This window comes from Podarcis pityusensis, assembly GCF_964106645.2.
Source record: "Podarcis pityusensis genome assembly, chromosome: 1".
NCBI classification, from domain to species: domain Eukaryota; kingdom Metazoa; phylum Chordata; class Lepidosauria; order Squamata; family Lacertidae; genus Podarcis; species Podarcis pityusensis.
In genome coordinates this window covers 87,851,348-87,870,006 of record NC_138028.1, presented here as the reverse complement: position 1 = coordinate 87,870,006, position 18,659 = coordinate 87,851,348, and the positions used below count along the sequence as shown (strand labels likewise).

Below are 18,659 nucleotides of genomic sequence, written 5' to 3'. Positions count from 1 at the left end.
TTTGCAATCCATTATGTGATTCTATGCATGCAAAACATTCCGGAGGGCAAAATATTTCACAGGGAGCTGAGAATGTGACCTTTCTGTATGGACAAATGTTAATATGTGTATGTCAGCATGCTGTCCCCCTCCTCCCAAAAAAGCCAGTACTTACAACCTCTGTCCACAATCCTACTAAGAAAACAACAGCACTGTATTTAATAATAGAAAGAGAGGAAGCTGTTTATACCAAGACAGACTATTGGCTCATCTAGCTCAGAACTGATTTCATTTGCTAGCTGTGGATCTCCAGGATTTCAGACAAGAGGTATTCCCAGCCCTACCTGGAAATGCTGGGGATTGAACCTGAGACCTTCTGCAGGCAAAGTAGTTGTTCTACCAATGAGTGATGACACTGCTTAGTGCAGTCCATGGCAAACTTGTCCTTTGTAAGCTAGATCATTCAATGCATAACATTTGCAGAGAATACAGTAAAAGGAAATGTTTTTTTTTTCCCTGAGGAAAAATGACTGTAAAGAGAGTAAGGTAACATACATATTCTGTGCACATTGGTTTATTGTGGCATGAACTGTCATAAACAAGAGCACCTAGCATAGTAGAAAACATGAAAGTCTGGCCTGCAACCTGATAAAATAAATAAAATTATTTGGAGAGGCTACAGGTCAGCAATAGAGCTCATGTTTTGCATGCAGAAGGTTCCGGGTTCAATTCCCAGCACCTCCAAGTAGGATTGGAAAAGACCTCTGTGCTTTGAGCTACTGCCAGTCAGTCCAGACAGTGATGAGCAGCAAGAACCAATTATCTGACTCAATACAGTAGTTTTTCCAGATGTGGTTGCATTTCTGAAAATATGATTAATATACCAATGGGCACCTCTTCTGTGATCACCTTCTTAAAAAATGGTCCGCCCACCCCACAAGAAAAACTGGTGTCATACTCTATTTATCTAAGCTTTCTTTATTCCATCCACAATAAATCCTTCCAAGTTCACTTATATACCAGGTCGACAAATGACTATGAAGATAAACATCTCACCTATGCATACAGAAACATCTTACCATCCACACATAACTGTACAAAGTTGTATATCTACACTAGGGGTGGGAAACCTTTTTCAAGCCAAGATGCACATTCCCTCATGGATAACCGTCTGGGGGCCTTTTAAAGGCACTTTCATACATTCAGGCTTCTTGTATTTTGCCAACAATGATCATATCCTCTTATCTCCTCCCAGCCTGGCTCTATTCTGCCTGAGGTGGCAAGAAGCAATTATCACGGTGAACAACCATGTGATCTGTCCAGTGATGTGACTTAAGGAAGTGGAAGAACCATCATAAAGTGCCTCTTCCCTATGATGTAGAATACTGAAGTGGGGGAGTTTCTTAATTACAGAATACTTTTGTCTCTGGGCCCATTATAAACTCTGGCCACTAGCATGTGGCCCTCAGCAGATCACTCTTGAGGTAATCTGGCCCTCAATAGGAAAAAAGATTGCCCATCCCTGCTCAAATCCATAAGTGATACAAGAAAGGGCAGAAGAACCTATAATGACTGAACATGAAATCTCCCTGCAGCACAAATGCTTTCCTGATCAGTTGACACCAAAAGTATGAGCTGGAATGGCCCTGTGTCTTCTATTTGGGGAAAGCAGCCTCCCAAGATCATGCATCAAAGAGTCTATATATGTAAGCAAAAGGGCTGCAGTCCTATTGCTAGCTGTCACAGTGAAGTCCTGCATAGTTCAGCAGCATCTGCCATCATCAGCCTGTTGAGAATGGTAAACTACAGCTGTCTTTCCTTACCCATCCATGCTGTGCATTGGACTGCTGGCAGCAACAGGGCTTGGTGAAACAAAGGAGTTGGGGAAAGATCCATTCCTCACGGGTGTCTCAGTGTTATAGGCCTGCGGAGCCAGGGGTGCCTGGGGCTTCCCAACAGAACTGCCGCTGCCGCCACTTGCTGCTGTACGGGCCACAGATTCCACATAGCTCCGGGGCTCTGAAATGAGGTAGAAAGAGAGAAGATGATGACTGAGGTGCCTCAAAGTGTGGGGCTTTTACAACCAATATTTCCAAGTAGCATAATTTATTTTGAATATGTATACATTGCTTTGTATTGTAAGATAAACTCAAAGCAGGTTACAACTAAGCTCATAAAACACCTACATCATGCTAGCAGTAGTCCAAATTACTAAAATCAAAGTTAAGCACCATCTTGGTCCCTAAAACAAATCAGAGTAATTTCTCCCCCTCCGGAAAACCAGAGAATGGAAGGGCCATTGGGGCCTTCTGCTTCATGATCTTACAATGCAAGGGCTGGATTCACACGGCCAAACTCTCCTGTGCACAATGCTATTGTTGAGGGAATGTAACAGATGACCTGAACCATGCTGAGATAGAACTGCAGGGGTCTGTGTTAGTATAGAGGCTTGATAAAAGTGCAGAACCTCCAAAATCACCGACATGTAGAGTTGCTGTGGCTGACCTGTGGGCACATCTTCCATGTCATTACAATATTGCACATGATAGCTGGTCAGGATGTACTGCATGCAGAAGAATGTCACTGCGTACACTTGGTCTTAAGTAAATATCAATAATCTCTGACAGACTCTTGCACTGCAAATTCAGCTTTTCTCCTTCCTCATCCACTACCACCTTCTTAGATGTAAACCATGTAGGGCAACATCCTCTGGGAACTTACATAATGAGGGATAGGGTGGAAATCATCCTGGATTTTTAATTACAACCTCTTACTATACAATTTAGTAGCATTTCCTCTTGTCCTACCCACAATGACCTATATATATAGCATTTGTGAATGGGCATCTACTTCAATCTGCTCTTTCTTCTTAATGCTAAACACTGGGTTCCATCAGCTTCTTTACACAACAACTGAGTTCCATATTCTTTAGTAACATCATTCCTCTCTTCTTGTGTGAGGCTAAAACTGGTGAGAGGGCCCCCTCCAGATTGGTGTTTTATTGTAGGTGCATTCTGCAATATGTTGGTGGCTTTATTCTGCTTTAGTTTCTTCTGCAATACTTCTCTAATGTCAACACATTATTGCTGTCTGGAGGAGATATAGTGCAACAACAGAGGGACAAAAACAAACCAGAACATTTGTGGCATAAAATGTTAAGAGATTTCAGCAGCAAGTTGCAGGATGTGCACTGATTGGAAATGAAACTGTGTGATCACTCCAAAATTTTGCAGGTGCAAATAGTATTATTACCTGCCTTTCACCAGCAGATCCCAGGGCGGGTTTTAACAAGTTGAAAACATGATTGTGTGTGACCGCCCCCAATAGCATCATGAGCACAGATCATTATGAATGTGTAATAAAAAGGATCCTATTATTATCATCATCATCATCATCATCCTTCATCGGAGGATCACAGGAAAGTTTACAATATAAAAACACAAAATATATACGATAGTAGCAAACAATACCCCCCACCCCCAGTTTAAAAGGCCATATTATCACCACTTACTCACTTTCAAATTCATGTAGCCTCAGGGAATAGAAATGCTGATTGTACCCCTTACTGTCAAAACACTCACTTTCCTTCCAACAGGCTGTCAAACACCTTAATGCATGAAATATGCCCCAAGATACACCAGAGGGGAAACTAGGAACAAAGTTGCAGCCCAGTTGGGCAAGATATACAAGGTAATTAATTAGACAATCTTCTTCTGAGCCTTGTAATTGGTGGAGCAAAATGTATGTAAACAGGACTTTGAGATTACTTTTAACCCTTCTAATCTGGAAAACAGATAAACATGGGCCAGGTTTTATGAAGATGGAAGTTGGATTTCTAAACTGGCCAGACGAATCTGGTGGCCAAGCCCTATCTGTTGTGTCCAAAGCAGTGTTTGCCAGTTAACCAAGCCCACCAAGGCAGGAAGGAATGGAATGGAATGATGATAAAGAAGGCTGGTCTGCCCTCTTCATACTGAACATTCCACAAGGCAAAAGCCCAGAACAACAATCTTGACCGAACCAAGAGAGGCCATGGACATTTGGCTGTCTTGGTACTGGGCTGAACTGCAGCCTCAAAAGACTTGCAAAACACATAATAGGCTGTTATGCTACTTAAAGTGATTTCATCTGTTATAGATACACACTTCATGCAGTCCTCCCTAACTAAAAATGGCATGGCTTCGTATCCACAAATTAACTTGCAAGAGGCTAATGGGAAGCTCCCCGAAAAAGCCAAGAATTTCTGTTAAATTGTGGGGAATCTCTTCCCTCCAAACCAGGAAGTTCAGGGATAAAGGACTGTAAAATTGTTGTATCTCATGTCTTTGTCTTCTTCCACATATATAAGAATAAAGGGTGGGCTGCCTTTAGTTTAAGATATTGTCTCCCTTTGTGAATATTTTTTCCTTCTGCTGTATAATGCATCCCCCTCTGTTGCTATAGTCTTGCTCACACTTCATAAAAGCCTATGCATATGCTAAATTCTCAAGCCCAGCTGTGTGCAAATTATCTGAGTGATATTGAAAAATTAGCATTAACAAACCATTTGTAAATGCTAAACCTAGGAGAGAATGGAACTTTTGGATGACATGCAAGAATCACTTGGTAAAGTTCCAAGTCCTGTGCCATATCAAACAAAATCTAAAAATATCCTCTCTGTATTTATGTGAAGCAAGCAAACATTTCGTTGTGTGGTAGGAAATAAACAGGGAGAGTCTCAAGAGACACTCCTATGAGGCTGGGGGACATGAAACAACCATTTTGACATCACAAGTTACAATCTCCTATAGCCCATATTTCCAGATCCTTACACACACACACACACACACACACACCCCTTGCTAGCACTATGTTACAAGAGTCTAAGAGCCAAAAGAAGCAGTGGTAGATTAAAGAACATGAGGACTCTATGCAGACTTAACATTATTTAATGTATGGGAGCCATTACCAAGAAATGATAGCTGCACTAAAGATCTCATCAACTGGTAGCACCATGAGCAGAGTGCCCACCCACCCATCACCCATCACCCACCACCATTGCAGCAGTTCTCAAAGCACAGGTTGGTTTTATCAAGAGATGCATTCCTTGTTTGTATGATGCATATGGGGTTGTGGGGGGAAACAAAATCTTCAATAAACTGTATATTAAAATAATAATTGCCTCAATATAAGTAGAGGGTATTTAAAAAAATAATAATCTGAAACTGATTTAATGCATAAACTGAAAAGTGTGATCTGAAACTGATTTAATGCATAAACTGAAAAGTGTGATCTTAGGCTGTGTGCTTTTAGACTAACAGATTAGACTAACAAGAAGAGTGTACTGGGGAAGTGACCAGCAGCCCTCCCAAACGCAATCTGAACTGCACAAAACTACACATAACAAACAATTCCAAAGGTGAGAGATGTTACAGAGACTACTATGGGTGGGGATGGAGATGAGCTTGCACTGACCAGCAGTGTAAACTGAATATTGCCTGACCAGCAAGGACTGGTAGTCCCTATAAACATATTGCTCAAGTTTCATCTCTATTCTACCTAGAAAAAGCTGTACATCCTGTTCAGATAATGTTTTGGATTCCAATTGGGTTTGTTTGATATATCTAAACATGTAGCAGCCCTCACACCAGCTGGGTTCTGTCCCAAACAGCATTTTAAACTTGTGAACTCTCTCCTTGGCTTTCTGCTTATTTTCACTCCCTAAAGGTCAGTAGTAGCACATATTTTGGGAAGTACTGGGAATGCAGGACCTCTGCACAGTTATGGAGCAGTGCCTAAATGCTTATTGGGGTAGCAGGAAACAAGTATCTGGGGGTAGAGATGAGGAACATCCAGATGTTGCTGGACTCCAGCTCCCATCAACCCCACTCAGTGTGGCCAGTGGGTCAGGGATGGTGAGAGTTGGAGTCCAACAACATCTGAGGGTTACATGTTCTCCAGTCCCACTTTAGGGGCAAACGGCACACAAAGTTGAGTTGTGGTACAGTGCTTGCATTCCTGTTTTAATTTCTTTCTACAAAATGGGGCTGCAGAAGACCCATATTAAAGAAGGGGGCCTTTCAGTTTAACCATTTCCAGTTTACTCGTGACTTTTGGAAAGCTGGTCAGAGATCAAAGGTTTAAAGAAACCATTCTCCCCCCCACACCTTACATGTGTTTTCTGCTGAGACTGCAGAATTTACAGCTTCATATAGTTTCATGAATAGTTTAGTTCTCACTTTGTAGCAATAGATTGTTGTTGCTAGTAGTTGCTGTTGCTACAAATAGGGATTAGGCAGAAAGGAAACTGGATCACTAATTTGCTTGTGATGCAACAAAATACTGCCTAAAAATGCTGCCTACAAGGATGTGACATACACCTGTAGCTCATACCTTCTCATACCTTCTAATACCTTCAAAAAGTTCTTTTGAGGTTCAAACCCAGCTCTGGAATGTGGTGAGGTGCAAAATTTAACAAACAGACAAATGAAGAGTACTAAATAGTATTCCAGCATCAACCCAGTCACTTCTGTATCAGAAGGAAAGAAGGAGAAAGGGAAGAAAGGAGAGTAGGAAAGGGATCCTCTGTGGCACCAAGTAATGTAGTATGTAAGTAAGTAAGCATGACTAGAAGAAGCAAAATGACATTGCAAAATTCAGGCTTTACCTTTGTGGCAAATGTATACCTCTGGTCCCATGTCAACCTGAAAATGGCTAGCACCACCTGCCAGGTGAAGGTAGCATGAGGAGCAACCATGTAATTGTGTCTATGCCTCATGGTTCCTGTTTTCATATGTCCACAGATTAGCCTGAGATTTGATTTATCTGGATTTTGTTCCCATGCTGGACAGATAACGTTTCTATCAGGCATCCAGCTGCAGTCCTATGCAGTTACTTGGAAAGATGTCCCCTTGAACTCAACAGGGATTACGTCTATGTATACTTGCATAGGAATGCACTGCTTATCTCACACAATATTCAGAAATAATACTCAGAATCTTAATTCACCGAGATTAATGTAATCTCCAAAAATGCCACCTCTGCCACCAGTAAATGGCAAAATAATGACACTTATAAATAGTTTGGCAGAAGTGGCTCAGGAAATCTGCTTTTTTTGCAAGAAATTCTAAAGGAGAAATGTCTTTGTATTAGCACACTTGTATCAAGGAAGCTGGAGCTATTGTTATTAGAAAAGTAAGCAACTCCTTGCTAATGTCTTTGCTCTCATTTATTTGCAGTTTCCATGTACAGCAGCTCTAGGGCAATCTGTGGTGCAGCAAAATTCTGCGAGGGAAATGTTTTGGTCTTCAACTCTTCTGACCACACACAAGCCCAGCAGCTTCCTTGTGGTCACTGGGACTAACAGTTACCTGCTGGCATATTGTTGTTTGCCAAATAGTTCATATAAAATGAAAAGAATTCCCTCCTTACCTTCATCAGATTCAACTACTGTCTCCCCATCTAGTTCTGAGGGGCAAGCATGGAAGAAATGTGTTTGGGAAGGAAAAGATGGACAATGGCAAGGTAATGAAAATGGAGAGAAGGAGGAGACATACAAAGAAAGAGAGAGAGAGAGATTAGCAGTATTTCTTATGTTAAGCAACTGTAAATATCAGAAGAGGTTGTTTCTGGTCTAAATCATGACCAGTGTGAACCACTATAAACACCACAAATCTACGTTTAAGGTTCCCGAATGCCTGAAAAACATTATTAGGAACTGGCCTTTTTAAAAAGGAACTCTGTACCACTCTTCAATCAACTCAGAGACCTAGCGCTTAGCCTGGGAGTCAGAAGAAAATGAAAAGAAAGAGCCTATTTAGTCTCTAAGATGGCACGTCTAGATTTTTACACTATACCCCCTTTCAACCAGGTGTTCATATTCTGCAGATAAAAGCAATAAATGTTTAGAGACATTTGGGAAACCAACAAGCATAACCACACAAGATTTGGCTTTGAAAGAGGATTAGTCAAATTCATGGAGAAGGCTATCAAAGAGAAGGCAATCCAACCTTCCCAGTTGGAGGCAGTAATGCTTCCGAATACCAGCTGTGGGAAACCATGGGCGGGGAGAGTGTTGAGCCATTGATTTGATCCAGCAGGCTATTATTAAGATATTGCTAGAGCAAGAGACCCTGTTGCTTAAATCACAGAGAATACATACAAGGAGAGGTGGAAGTGAGATGACACCAAGTGTTATTCCACACATTCCAGTGAATTTTCCATCACTTTCTTTATCACATACAGCCCAATCTTTTGGAGAAGTGAGTATATTGTGCAAGACCTCCCAATTAACTATAATTGCACATCCTGAATTTATGGGCATGTGAGTGAATCCTGACTGGGGGGGAAAACACAATATCACCTCATGGGGGAGAGTACTTGTTGAAAATGTTCTGATGCCAAGGATCTCTCTACACATGGAACATTTATGAGTCAAACGGAAGGCTTCTAGCCTAGAGTCCCCACCTCCACCCCATGCAAGCTCTGAGATGCAACATTCATGAAAACAACTGTCCAATCTGCTCCAACACATGCCTCCTCAAACTGGACATGTGCAAAGCCTGATAGCTTCCCTTTATGCAATACACTGATCATGGTCTCTAGTATTAACTACAAGCCTCTTACTCTGCAGTTGTTCTTAAAAAGACTGATATGTTCAATAGCCTTCTATGGCATGAAGTACTGTCCATAAAGTGGCTGATTATACTGATGGGTGGATAATCTTGAAAAAATGCATTTCAGGCTTGCTGAGGACTCAGTTTCTACTTTTCCTAATCAGCTTGAACCAGGTTAGCAAGTTCATGCTTGTGAAAAAATCTGTAGCAGGCAGCTCACATGCTTATGTAAACCTCTGCAAATATTGACTCTGCACCTGAATATTCGGTTTAGACTGTAAACTGTCATGATTGGGGCTCACTCCCTACCCTTCCGCTGTGGGATTTTATCTCACATCTCCTAGTTTGCTTCTTGATTGCAATCACTATCATTCCTGTGACAGTTTGTCATAATATGTTTATTATTCTTACCCTTCAGGAATCCCAGTTCAGTTTACATGGCTGCCCCACCCCAGCAGGCAGCTCCTCTATCCAGCCACTGGCAAGTGTAAAACGTACTCAATTTTAAAACTGTAGAAGCATTATGGGGCCTTAACATTTTATGTTAAAGAGTGGGGTGACATATATTCCACTGGAGCAATTTAAACTAAGCAGCATATTTCAAAATAAATTTTTAAAAAAGTTCAGTAGCACCTTAGAGACCAACTAAGAGACCAACTCTAAGGTGCTACTGGACAATTTTTTTAATTTTATATTTTTTTATTTCGACTGCATCAGACCAACACGTCTACCTACCTGAATCCAGCATATTTCAGTTACTGCAACAAGCACTCAAGATCTGTGTAATTTCAAAGACTGTAACAACACTGAATATTATATGCAGGGTCACACTGAATAATCCTACAATTTATAATCTGCATGTAACTGTAAATCCCCAGATATGGAAATTTGAGAGATGCCATTCCTTTTAAAATTAAATATATGTGCCTCAAATCTGCAAGGAAGAGTTACATATGGAAGACTGCATTTGTGTCTTCATCTGTATCCCCAATGAAATACTTATTTGAGCCACAGTGAATGATCTGTTTGTGTCTTTAGAAGCACATGGGGATGTGGTTCCCTATCCAGACACCACTAGTTATTACATGCAATTACAGATAGGTAGCCGTGTTGGTCTGCCATAGTCAAAATAAAAAAAATCCTTCCAGTAGCACCTTTAAAACCAACTAAGTTAGTTCTTGGTATGAGCTTTCGTGTGCAAGCACACTTCTTCAGATACACAGAAGTTTTTTGACTACATGCAATTAGTTGCAGATTATTTGAGTTAGATAAGGGCCATAGAAGATTCACACTTGATTGAATTTGTACAGAAAAACTGGAGCCAGACTTTCAGACTCAGTGCAAACTGCAGAATGTGCCTCCAAAATTTGAGCCTTATGGTTGAAATCCAACTTCTGCAACATTTGGAATCCAAGACAGACAAAAAGAAGAAGTTCAAATCAGATTTGTACTTTTTTTTCAAATCTGCCTCAGCTCTATAAATAAGATTTATCTCTCCTTGTCATCCATAATTAAAAATGATGAATGAAAATGAACAGGAGGCTCATTATGCAAGGAACTTAAGGATGTACATTAAAAATACAAAATTGGCAAGAGCAGAACTGAGGAAAGGAAGCACTTTTCTAGAGCACAGAAAATGATGCTGGCTGATGGAAATCACCACCTTAAGGCAATATCAAGGTCTGGGCTTGGTAAGATTTGAAAAGTGATTGTGAGAACAGCAATGCCATTTGCTAAAACAACTGATGCAGTGTAACTGAAGGAATAAAATATATGCTTATACTCCAGAGCTAAAATCTATTTTAAAGTCTGTGTGCAGTGGGTATCTTTAAAACTACTTAATACAAACTTCAAACTTCATGTGCCTTCTATCTTGGCAACAGGACAGTGGGCTGTACAAAAGACTTATCATAATATCCAACGATGCTGCTATTCTCCATAGTACCAGTCTCTCCATCACTATACTACTCTTGCTTACCTCCTGTTTGCTGCAACAAGATCTCTGCTGGGTTGTGAGGTTTTAGGCCCAGTGCTGAAAGCGGAGTTTTAGCCAGTCCTGGTGGAGAGCGCACTGTTGTCAAAAATACAGAGAGCGAAAGAAATGCGTCAACAAAACAGAACATAAAAGGGTGGGCTAAATGTAAAGGAGAAGAAATCCAGGCATTTCCAGGTTTGTTTTTAAATACCAGTTTATAGCTAAACAGGGTTGTAACTGAATCCTAGCTATATACATGTATGGCTGGAAATACTCAGGGTGATTGGTGTGCTGAAACCACAGGAATGTAGCTGCCAGTAGCAGCCCCCCCCCCCCGTCTTAGACAGCTTCTCCGTTGAGAAGAGACAAAGATTGCCCTCTCTTCAGTAGTGTGTGATTTCTTAAGGCAAGTGGAGCAGTGGATCTACAAAATGGAAGGCTGAGGCACTTAGGGCTCCATCCAGACTTGCACTTGTCCCATGCCTAGAAAAGCATGGGTCTGAGCATTTTCCCCCTTGCCTCACCACTTTCCCATAGAAAATCCATTCTTTAGTGAAAAATCAGAGGAAACGTCAGTCCAGAGAAAACCTGGTTGATGTTTGCTCTGATTCAGTGGCAAAGACTGGATTTCCTCAGGGGAAAGCTTGGCAAGCTCTTCCAACAATGTTAACTCTCAAAGGTTTGCATGTAGCTGAGAGGACTCTTCTACACTATCCCAAAACAGGACCACCTGCTAGAGCAGGCATAGGCAAACTCGGCCCTCCAGATGTTTTGGGACTACAACTCCCATCATCCCTAGCTAACAGGACCAGTGGTCAGGGATGATGGGAGTTGTAGTCCCAAAACATCTGGAGGACCGAGTTTGCCTGTGCCTGTGCTGGAGCTACAGCAACTCTACAGCCAGCTCTAACACCTTGCTTTGTGTTTGCACCAAACTACTAAACTCAGCACAACTAGTCAAAGACATTTGTTATCTCTCAAGTTATTAATGTTCCCAGCATTGACTACAGCTAATAGGTGTGTGGCAAGCAAGGTTGGCTGAAGTTGTTTTAAGTAGCTTTTGTGGACAACTTACTTCATACTGATAATGTTTTCAGCAGGTCAGATCCATATTTCAAGAAAATCATGCCCCCAGCTTCTCCAGCTTAAATCTTGGCCTGACATTTAGCCTATTAAGTTTGCACCAGTAGCAAGGATATAACTACAGATGTGCATTCAGATGCTGTACTGAGCCTGTGATGAAGCAGCAACCAGTCATAGTCCCACTGGCAAGGAATTAGGTGCTTATGTTACATAGCAGGACTGGAGGACTGGTAACTGTCTCTGGAATGCATCTGATAATTTCACAGGACCGTGATCTTTCTGCCTCTTTTCTTCTTTGTGGAACATCCCTTAGAAAATATCTACAGGGATGACATATCCACGTTTCCATCTCCCTCTTTTCTTCAATAAATCATCACCATCCTTCCCATTTATGGCTTTTTGTGAGAGTATAGGGTTAGTGCAGAAACTGAAACATAGCAACTTCCCATTTTCTCTTTACAAGCCCAAGAGAACAACCCAATAGAGAGAACCTTGGTAGCAAATGACCGCAGCATCCCCATCCCATTACCAGGATGTTTGAAGAACAGCAATGAATGAATAGATAATGTATGTCATCTTATGTCAGAGTTTTTGCCACAAGGTAGAGATGGCATCTGCAAAGATCATGATCATGAGACAAGAAGGATTCAAACATTGCATACAAATGGCATTGTATATCACAAATAACATACACCATATATGTAGATGCCTATATGTATAACTTGTATATCAACAAAGCATTTGAATGATTGCATCCACATATATCTCATTTTATATCTACCCAATCAAAAAGGAGAACAACATTTAGGACAGCCATGCATATATACACTTAATATACATATGTATACAGCAAGCAGCAATGGATGTAAATGTATATGTGAGATGTGTTCCAAACAGCAAGTCTCACAAAAACTCCAATGTGGGTTTTTCTCCTCTTTCAGTGTACTGCTATCATTGGGAGTGATATCATATTTCACCAGCTCCAAACAATTCAGGCTTTCTAACTTGAAACTCAAGTTCTCTTGCACAGTGGGCGTACACAGACAAATGAAGTACTATATTGTCCATTAAGGAAAAATTCAACACATTCTCCATTACTTGCATTGCAACCCTCTGATTTACAGCTTCAGATGGGCACCCTTGCCAGGGACACAGCAGCAGGAGGAGGGAGGGAGGGAGGCAGGAGCATTAAAGGAAAGCCAGTTACCAAGAGTATATATTTCATCATGGATTAGCTAGGCTGGCTAGGATTAATGGCTCAGTACCAATGAGTGACTGGGAAACAAGCAACTCCAAAAGCAGCTAGTCCATATCTGGAATATCATATAGCTCAGTGCTCAACCTGCGTCCTCAAGAGCCTGTACAGCAGGCTCTTGTGGGCTTTGCTGATAGCACCTCAAGTGCCTTATTCAGCTTGCTAGCAAAGATGACAGGCATTGTTACCAAATCTGTTCACATAGTGGATCTGTAACTGTTCTGTAGGAGAAAGCTACAGAGTCACATGCTTGACTACAGTATAGAGATACCTTCGGCCCTCTTAGAATATGTAGAAGATAGAGTCTGTGGAAGGCTTTTGAAATGTCATTCTGGCTCAACAGAACCAGAATGAATGTGCAACTCACAGCATGTCTGTACATGTGAAACAAGAGTCAGTCACAATGAAGGCTGTAAACCCATGCACATTTATTTGGGAGTAAATCCTACTGAAATCACTATGAATTACTTCTGAGTGAATATGTATGGGATTGAGCTGTGTGCTCCCATGAAATCAATGGGATGGCATTTAGTCATGGTTAAATTGTGTTAATTGCTCTTGTATTATGCAACTAAAAGTACAAAAATGTCCCTGGCAGTGGTCTCCCAAGACACTTCCTGCACTGACAGTGAGGTGCTTCCCAAGCAGATTATATTTAGCCAAGACAGCATTGTGAAGATTGGAAGTACTCTTCATCTAACCCTTGAAACAAGCACATTGAGGATGTGGCCTTTAAATATTAACATCAATGAATGAGGCTCAGCTGAAACTTGGAGGATTCCATTTTACCTATTCTTTGGGGACCTATATTAAGCTACTTCTTGCTGTTATTGCTCAGAATCTCATTCACCTTAGTTTTCCATAAACATATCTGTCACAATTCACTCTGCATTGGAAAGAAGACTGGTGTGGATGTAGTTTTAAAGGTCCTGCTAAAAAATCTATGCATGGTAACTGACAGTAGATATTAATAACTGGGGTGCTAATAAGTTGTAGTACCAGTTCTGTTCTGAAATAAGAGCCAGCCTCTTCTGGAAGCAACAGTGATGCTTCCAGTTTGGAATCAGAATGTTCTGAAAATTTTGGGTCTGCTACTTTTGAGATTTTTGCTATTTCCCAGCTGCTCACTGGTCCATTGCTGTTGGTATGCACTTAGCCATGTTAGCACTGCCAGATGAAATATTGGCAGAACTGTTCAAAGCTAAATTAATTACATTTAAAAACCCACCACCAAGTTATCAAAGGGTTAGTCATTCAGAGGCATGCTTGACTAGAAAAGTAAGGAAGACAGAGCATGCAAGAGGAAGTTAAAGACCAGGTTTTCACCCACGGCCTCAGAAGCTGAGCTACCACAGAAATCTCAAGGCATCTGTGGATTAAGGTCTGGGCATACAACAACAGTAACCACGGCATAAACAGACCAGATGTGCCAGGTTTAACAGCCTGGGCTCATTTTACACAATGATACTTCTAATATTTTGCTTGTGCTTCATAATTACAGTTGTACCTTGGAAGTCAAACAGAATCCATTCCAGAAGTCCGTTTGATTTCCAAAACATTCAGAAACCCAAGCGCGACTTCTGATTGGCTGCAGGAAACTCCTGCAGCCAATCAGAAGCCGTGTAAACCATGTTGGACGTTTGGGTTCCAAAGAACATTTGCAAACCAGAACACTCACTTCCTGGTTTGCAGAGTTCGGGAGCCAAAACATCTGAGTACCAAGGCGTTTGGAATCCAAGGTACGATTGTACAAGCTACTATCACACTGCAGCTTGGTTGCGTGTGGCATTACTCCTTTGGAACTTCCCTGTCAGATGGGTGGAACACCTGTCAGTTGAGACCAAGTTAACTACTGACTCAGCTAAATGGTATACTGCACAGTGTCTCTGCATTGGCCTGGTGCAACTCTGAATCAAAGAGAAACAACAATATTAAATGCAGTATTATCTAAATACATAAACTATTTGAATGTAACATAATGTCAGGTGTGAAGCAGGAAAGGATGTGGCTACAAAGGAAAAATCAGGAGCATTCAGTGAACTCCTGGTTCTTCCTTTGCAAGGGTTTTTTTTGTTTTGGTTTGGTTTTTTGTTGACAGCACAGATCAGCTGCAAACAGCTTTCAATTGGTTACAAATGGACGGCAAAGGGTCTCACTGTAACTCTGAGGACACACTCTCAGTCCCCATTAGCCCCTTCAAACTCTGACAGATCTAAACACACACATACCTACATTGAAACACACATAAATTTGCAGCTAGATTTACCTCTTCCACTGAAGAGCTACAGACCAAAGAGTACATGCACCTCTTTGGCCTTTGGTTCCCTTAGCTTTGGATTAAAAAGGCACATTTGCACCTATTAGTGCAATGGAATCCCTGCCGGTGTGGGCTTTTCCTATTGTCCTCAATTTCCATTTCTTTCTTAAAATGGCGAAGACTACATTAAAAAAGAAAAAGAGAAGCAAATCTACATGTTGTTCACTTTCATTTGAGAACTGAAGGAGTAACAGGTGTGCAACGCAGCAAATGCCCTAAAGCTGTATCTTTGTAGAATGGAAACCACTCATTCCTCATTTGGTGTAGGTGTGTGCACATATGTACACACCTATGGAATAAGTTGTGGCCTCTGCAGCATATGCACTCTATGTATGAATTGTATACCCTGTCCTTCCTTACAAAACTGCCTAGAAGGGAGTGGGAGCTATCATTCGTTAAATTTGTATCTGAACTTTCTACCCAATACCAGGGTTGGGGACTTCTTTCAGTCCAGGGACTGCATTCCCTTGTAACTGCTTAGAGGGAAAGGGGCATATGCCAGGGGTGGGCCAAAGCTATATACACAAATACACACCCCAATCACAGTGATCTACATATGCATGCCCCATTCATACCCATCCGCTTATCCCCACACTATTCCCATTCACACACCTGCACCTCCATTCATACGCATACCCCTCCACGATTCACACGTATCCATACATCCGGGTCACATTTCTTTTTGGGATGCTGAGAAATGAGCTTCCTTTTTCTCAGCACAGAAATGCAGCAAGCTGCCAATGGAAGCAGTGGGACTCTGCAGCCATTGCATCTCTTCCCTCATTGCTCCATTGTTCCTCATGATCAGCGTTTTTGGGAGGGGAGTGGGATAGGAGAGATTAGAGAAGACAAGGTTTGAACCTCCCTGCAACCTCCCACCTCCTTTGCTACCACTCAGCTGACTGGCAGAAACAGCTGAGCAATGGGAGAAATGTGGCTGCACAGGAGAGGTCAGCAGGGCAGATGGAGAGGCCAAGGGGCTGCATCCAGCCCATAGGTCCTGCTTTAAATGGCACACATCAGTTTTGAAAGATTTTGTGCACTGCAGTGTCTGGTCCCAATTTACAACCATCAGTTTCTGTCAGCGCAAACAGAAGGCAGAATGAATTTGCTAAGGGCCTTGAATGCTGGGTGCTTGGGATGGAAGAACAGTGGACCTTTCCATGCGAAAGAGCTGACGCATCCCTCCATCTGTTCTGCATAAGCCCATGTCCTGTTGTGGAGGTATTTCAAGGGTGTCTTTAGGGCTTGGGTTAATTTTTATTTCCTCCCACCTGCAGAAAACAGCTGCCTCTCTCTCCCTCTCCCATAGAGAGAGGAAGCCACGTAAAAATTGCCTAAAGTAGGATCTGTGTGCCAAAAACCTAAACTTTAAATACTTCTCCTTTGGGACATTCCACAGCTCAGCTCAGCTCAGGTGTTAGGCATAACCAGGACTGTTTGCCTTTTCTAACCCATCAACTCTGGCAGATTTGCGGTATTGTTTTTCTGTCTAGAAAAGCAGTTAATAGTTCTGAAACTGACTGACACATGTGATAGGCAGGTTTATAGGTACAGTAAGTGATTCCGCTCCTCCTTAAAAAAAATACTTTTTTAAAAAAAATCCCTGGAACATTACACTGGTCAGAGTATCCCTGAATGATCAGACCAAAGGGATTTCTCCAGCTTATGCACCAGGGCTTGCAGATATGTTTTTAATTGTCAGGCAGGGAAATGTAATTACTAATTTAAGTCCATGATCCTGCCAGATGCTTCACGGGATGGGGAATTCTTCATTCATAATAACAAGGACCTGAACTTATGTACCATCTAGAATTTATGAACTGGGAATCTTCATAGTGTGGTATAAAATTCCCTCAGCAGGGAAGCAAATTTGACTATGTAAGTGTTTTCATAGAGGTTCATAAATCATGTCATTGTTATAAGTGCATTACATAACTCATATACGTAACTACTAAGTGTTGCTGATGGATATGGGGAAACTACTGTCAGGACCATGTGACATTCTTCTTAATCCAACTTTGTGTATTTGTCCATGCTATGGAGAGCAAGGCTCATTTAACTTTTCCCCCTTGGCATCTAGGAAGGCAGATATTGTGTACCAAAAACATTTGATGGGTTTCTCTAAAATAGGCCTGCAGAATGGATGACCTACATAGCCAAATAAACCCACCAGGCATATGCTGTGGTTTAACAAGCCACACCCAACTCCAATCCTGCAATCGCTGGTTGACAGCAAGAACAGAAGTATTATCAAGCCCCAAGTAGGCTGCCCTACATGGCTAGAGGGCTTCACTAAGCTTAGCAGGCCGTAAGTTGCACAGTTCTGCTATCTTAACTGCAGAACTTTTATACAATAATAACAGAGCCTTGTGGCATCTTCAAAATCAGCAAACAGTCTTCAAGAAGTTGCAAGGCTCTTTACTGTTTTTTGCTGTAACTAGCTAGCACAGCCAACACTTTGGAAATTTATGAACAATTGTGAACCTCCTTGTCTGGCGGACAACGAGAAGGAGAGTGTAGAAGACAGTACAGGGCTCTGCTGCTATGGTTTATGCTGACATTCAGAAATTGTGGCTCCTCTTCACCACTTGCTGGTAGCTAATGACTCTAACCATAATCGATCCCCCCAAGAGTTGCAAAACTTTGCTGTTGTGATGATAATTATCATGGACGAATGCATACTTATTGGTGACACTGTGAGAAATTTACAGCAAGCAGAGATGAAAGGTGATGGGGGAAGAAGCCAAGACTGGCAGACAGAGAGAAACGAGAAAGTGAAGGGGTGATTAAAATGGTGGTGGGTGTTGGGAAGCTGAGAACGGTTTGACCGACTGCCTCTTAAGTCTGGCTTTGCCCAAGCCACCCACCAATGCCCCCCTCTCCCGTCCCCCGCCATGGAACTTACGTAGGTTACTGTAAGGGGTTTGTGGTGAGACAGGGAAGGCAGGGGTTGGGGGAGAGGTCTCACCACCACTGGAAGGTGGACTGCTTGGAGAGGTCCCCTGCATCTCTTCAAAGGCCTCTTTGTAACTGTGGAGATGGGGCTGTAAAAGAGGGAAAGCAGAATCAGTTATCAAAATTCAGGACCTTTCTGACCTCTCCCCCACAAATTGGGGCAGGAGAAATGCCTGCCTTCTCTTTGCCAGATGCTTCCCCCATCTTTAAACTGCTTGCTCCTATGCTTCCTTTTCTTGCCTTTATGTCCCTTTCTCCCGCTCTTAATTTCAGAAAACATTCTGCTTCCGTAGTGGGCTTCCGTTCCCCATACTGTCAGAAACAGCTCCTACAGATGACCCGTTAATTGAGCATTCATAATAATTTGCTTTACTGAGTATTCATTCTGATTCATTTGCATCTTCCTGTCAGTCATTGATCCCACATTTTCAGTGCACTTCCCTGTCACTTTCCTAATTGCAAAAGTCCATTCCCAAAATTAAAAAGTGGATTTGTGGC

General features: G+C 41.8%; 1 protein-coding gene across 23 annotated transcripts in view; it reads right to left on the bottom strand.

The window, feature by feature from the left end:
* TNS1 (tensin 1) overlaps positions 1-18,659 on the bottom strand; it is a 325,241-nt gene that overhangs the window by 20,878 nt on the left and 285,704 nt on the right. For 15 of the 23 annotated variants that reach the window (XM_081005150.1, XM_081005168.1, XM_081005172.1 and 12 more), the window contains 4 exons: positions 18,112-18,250; positions 10,552-10,644; positions 7,390-7,425; positions 1,803-1,998 (listed from right to left, as the gene is read on the bottom strand). In XM_081005150.1, the coding sequence (XP_080861276.1) occupies positions 1,803-1,998; positions 7,390-7,425; positions 10,552-10,644; positions 18,112-18,250 (464 nt within the window). The remainder of the gene's footprint in view (positions 1-1,802; positions 1,999-7,389; positions 7,426-10,551; positions 10,645-18,111; positions 18,251-18,659) is intronic. The other 8 variants (XM_081005167.1, XM_081005171.1, XM_081005164.1 and 5 more) reach the window with 3 other exon arrangements.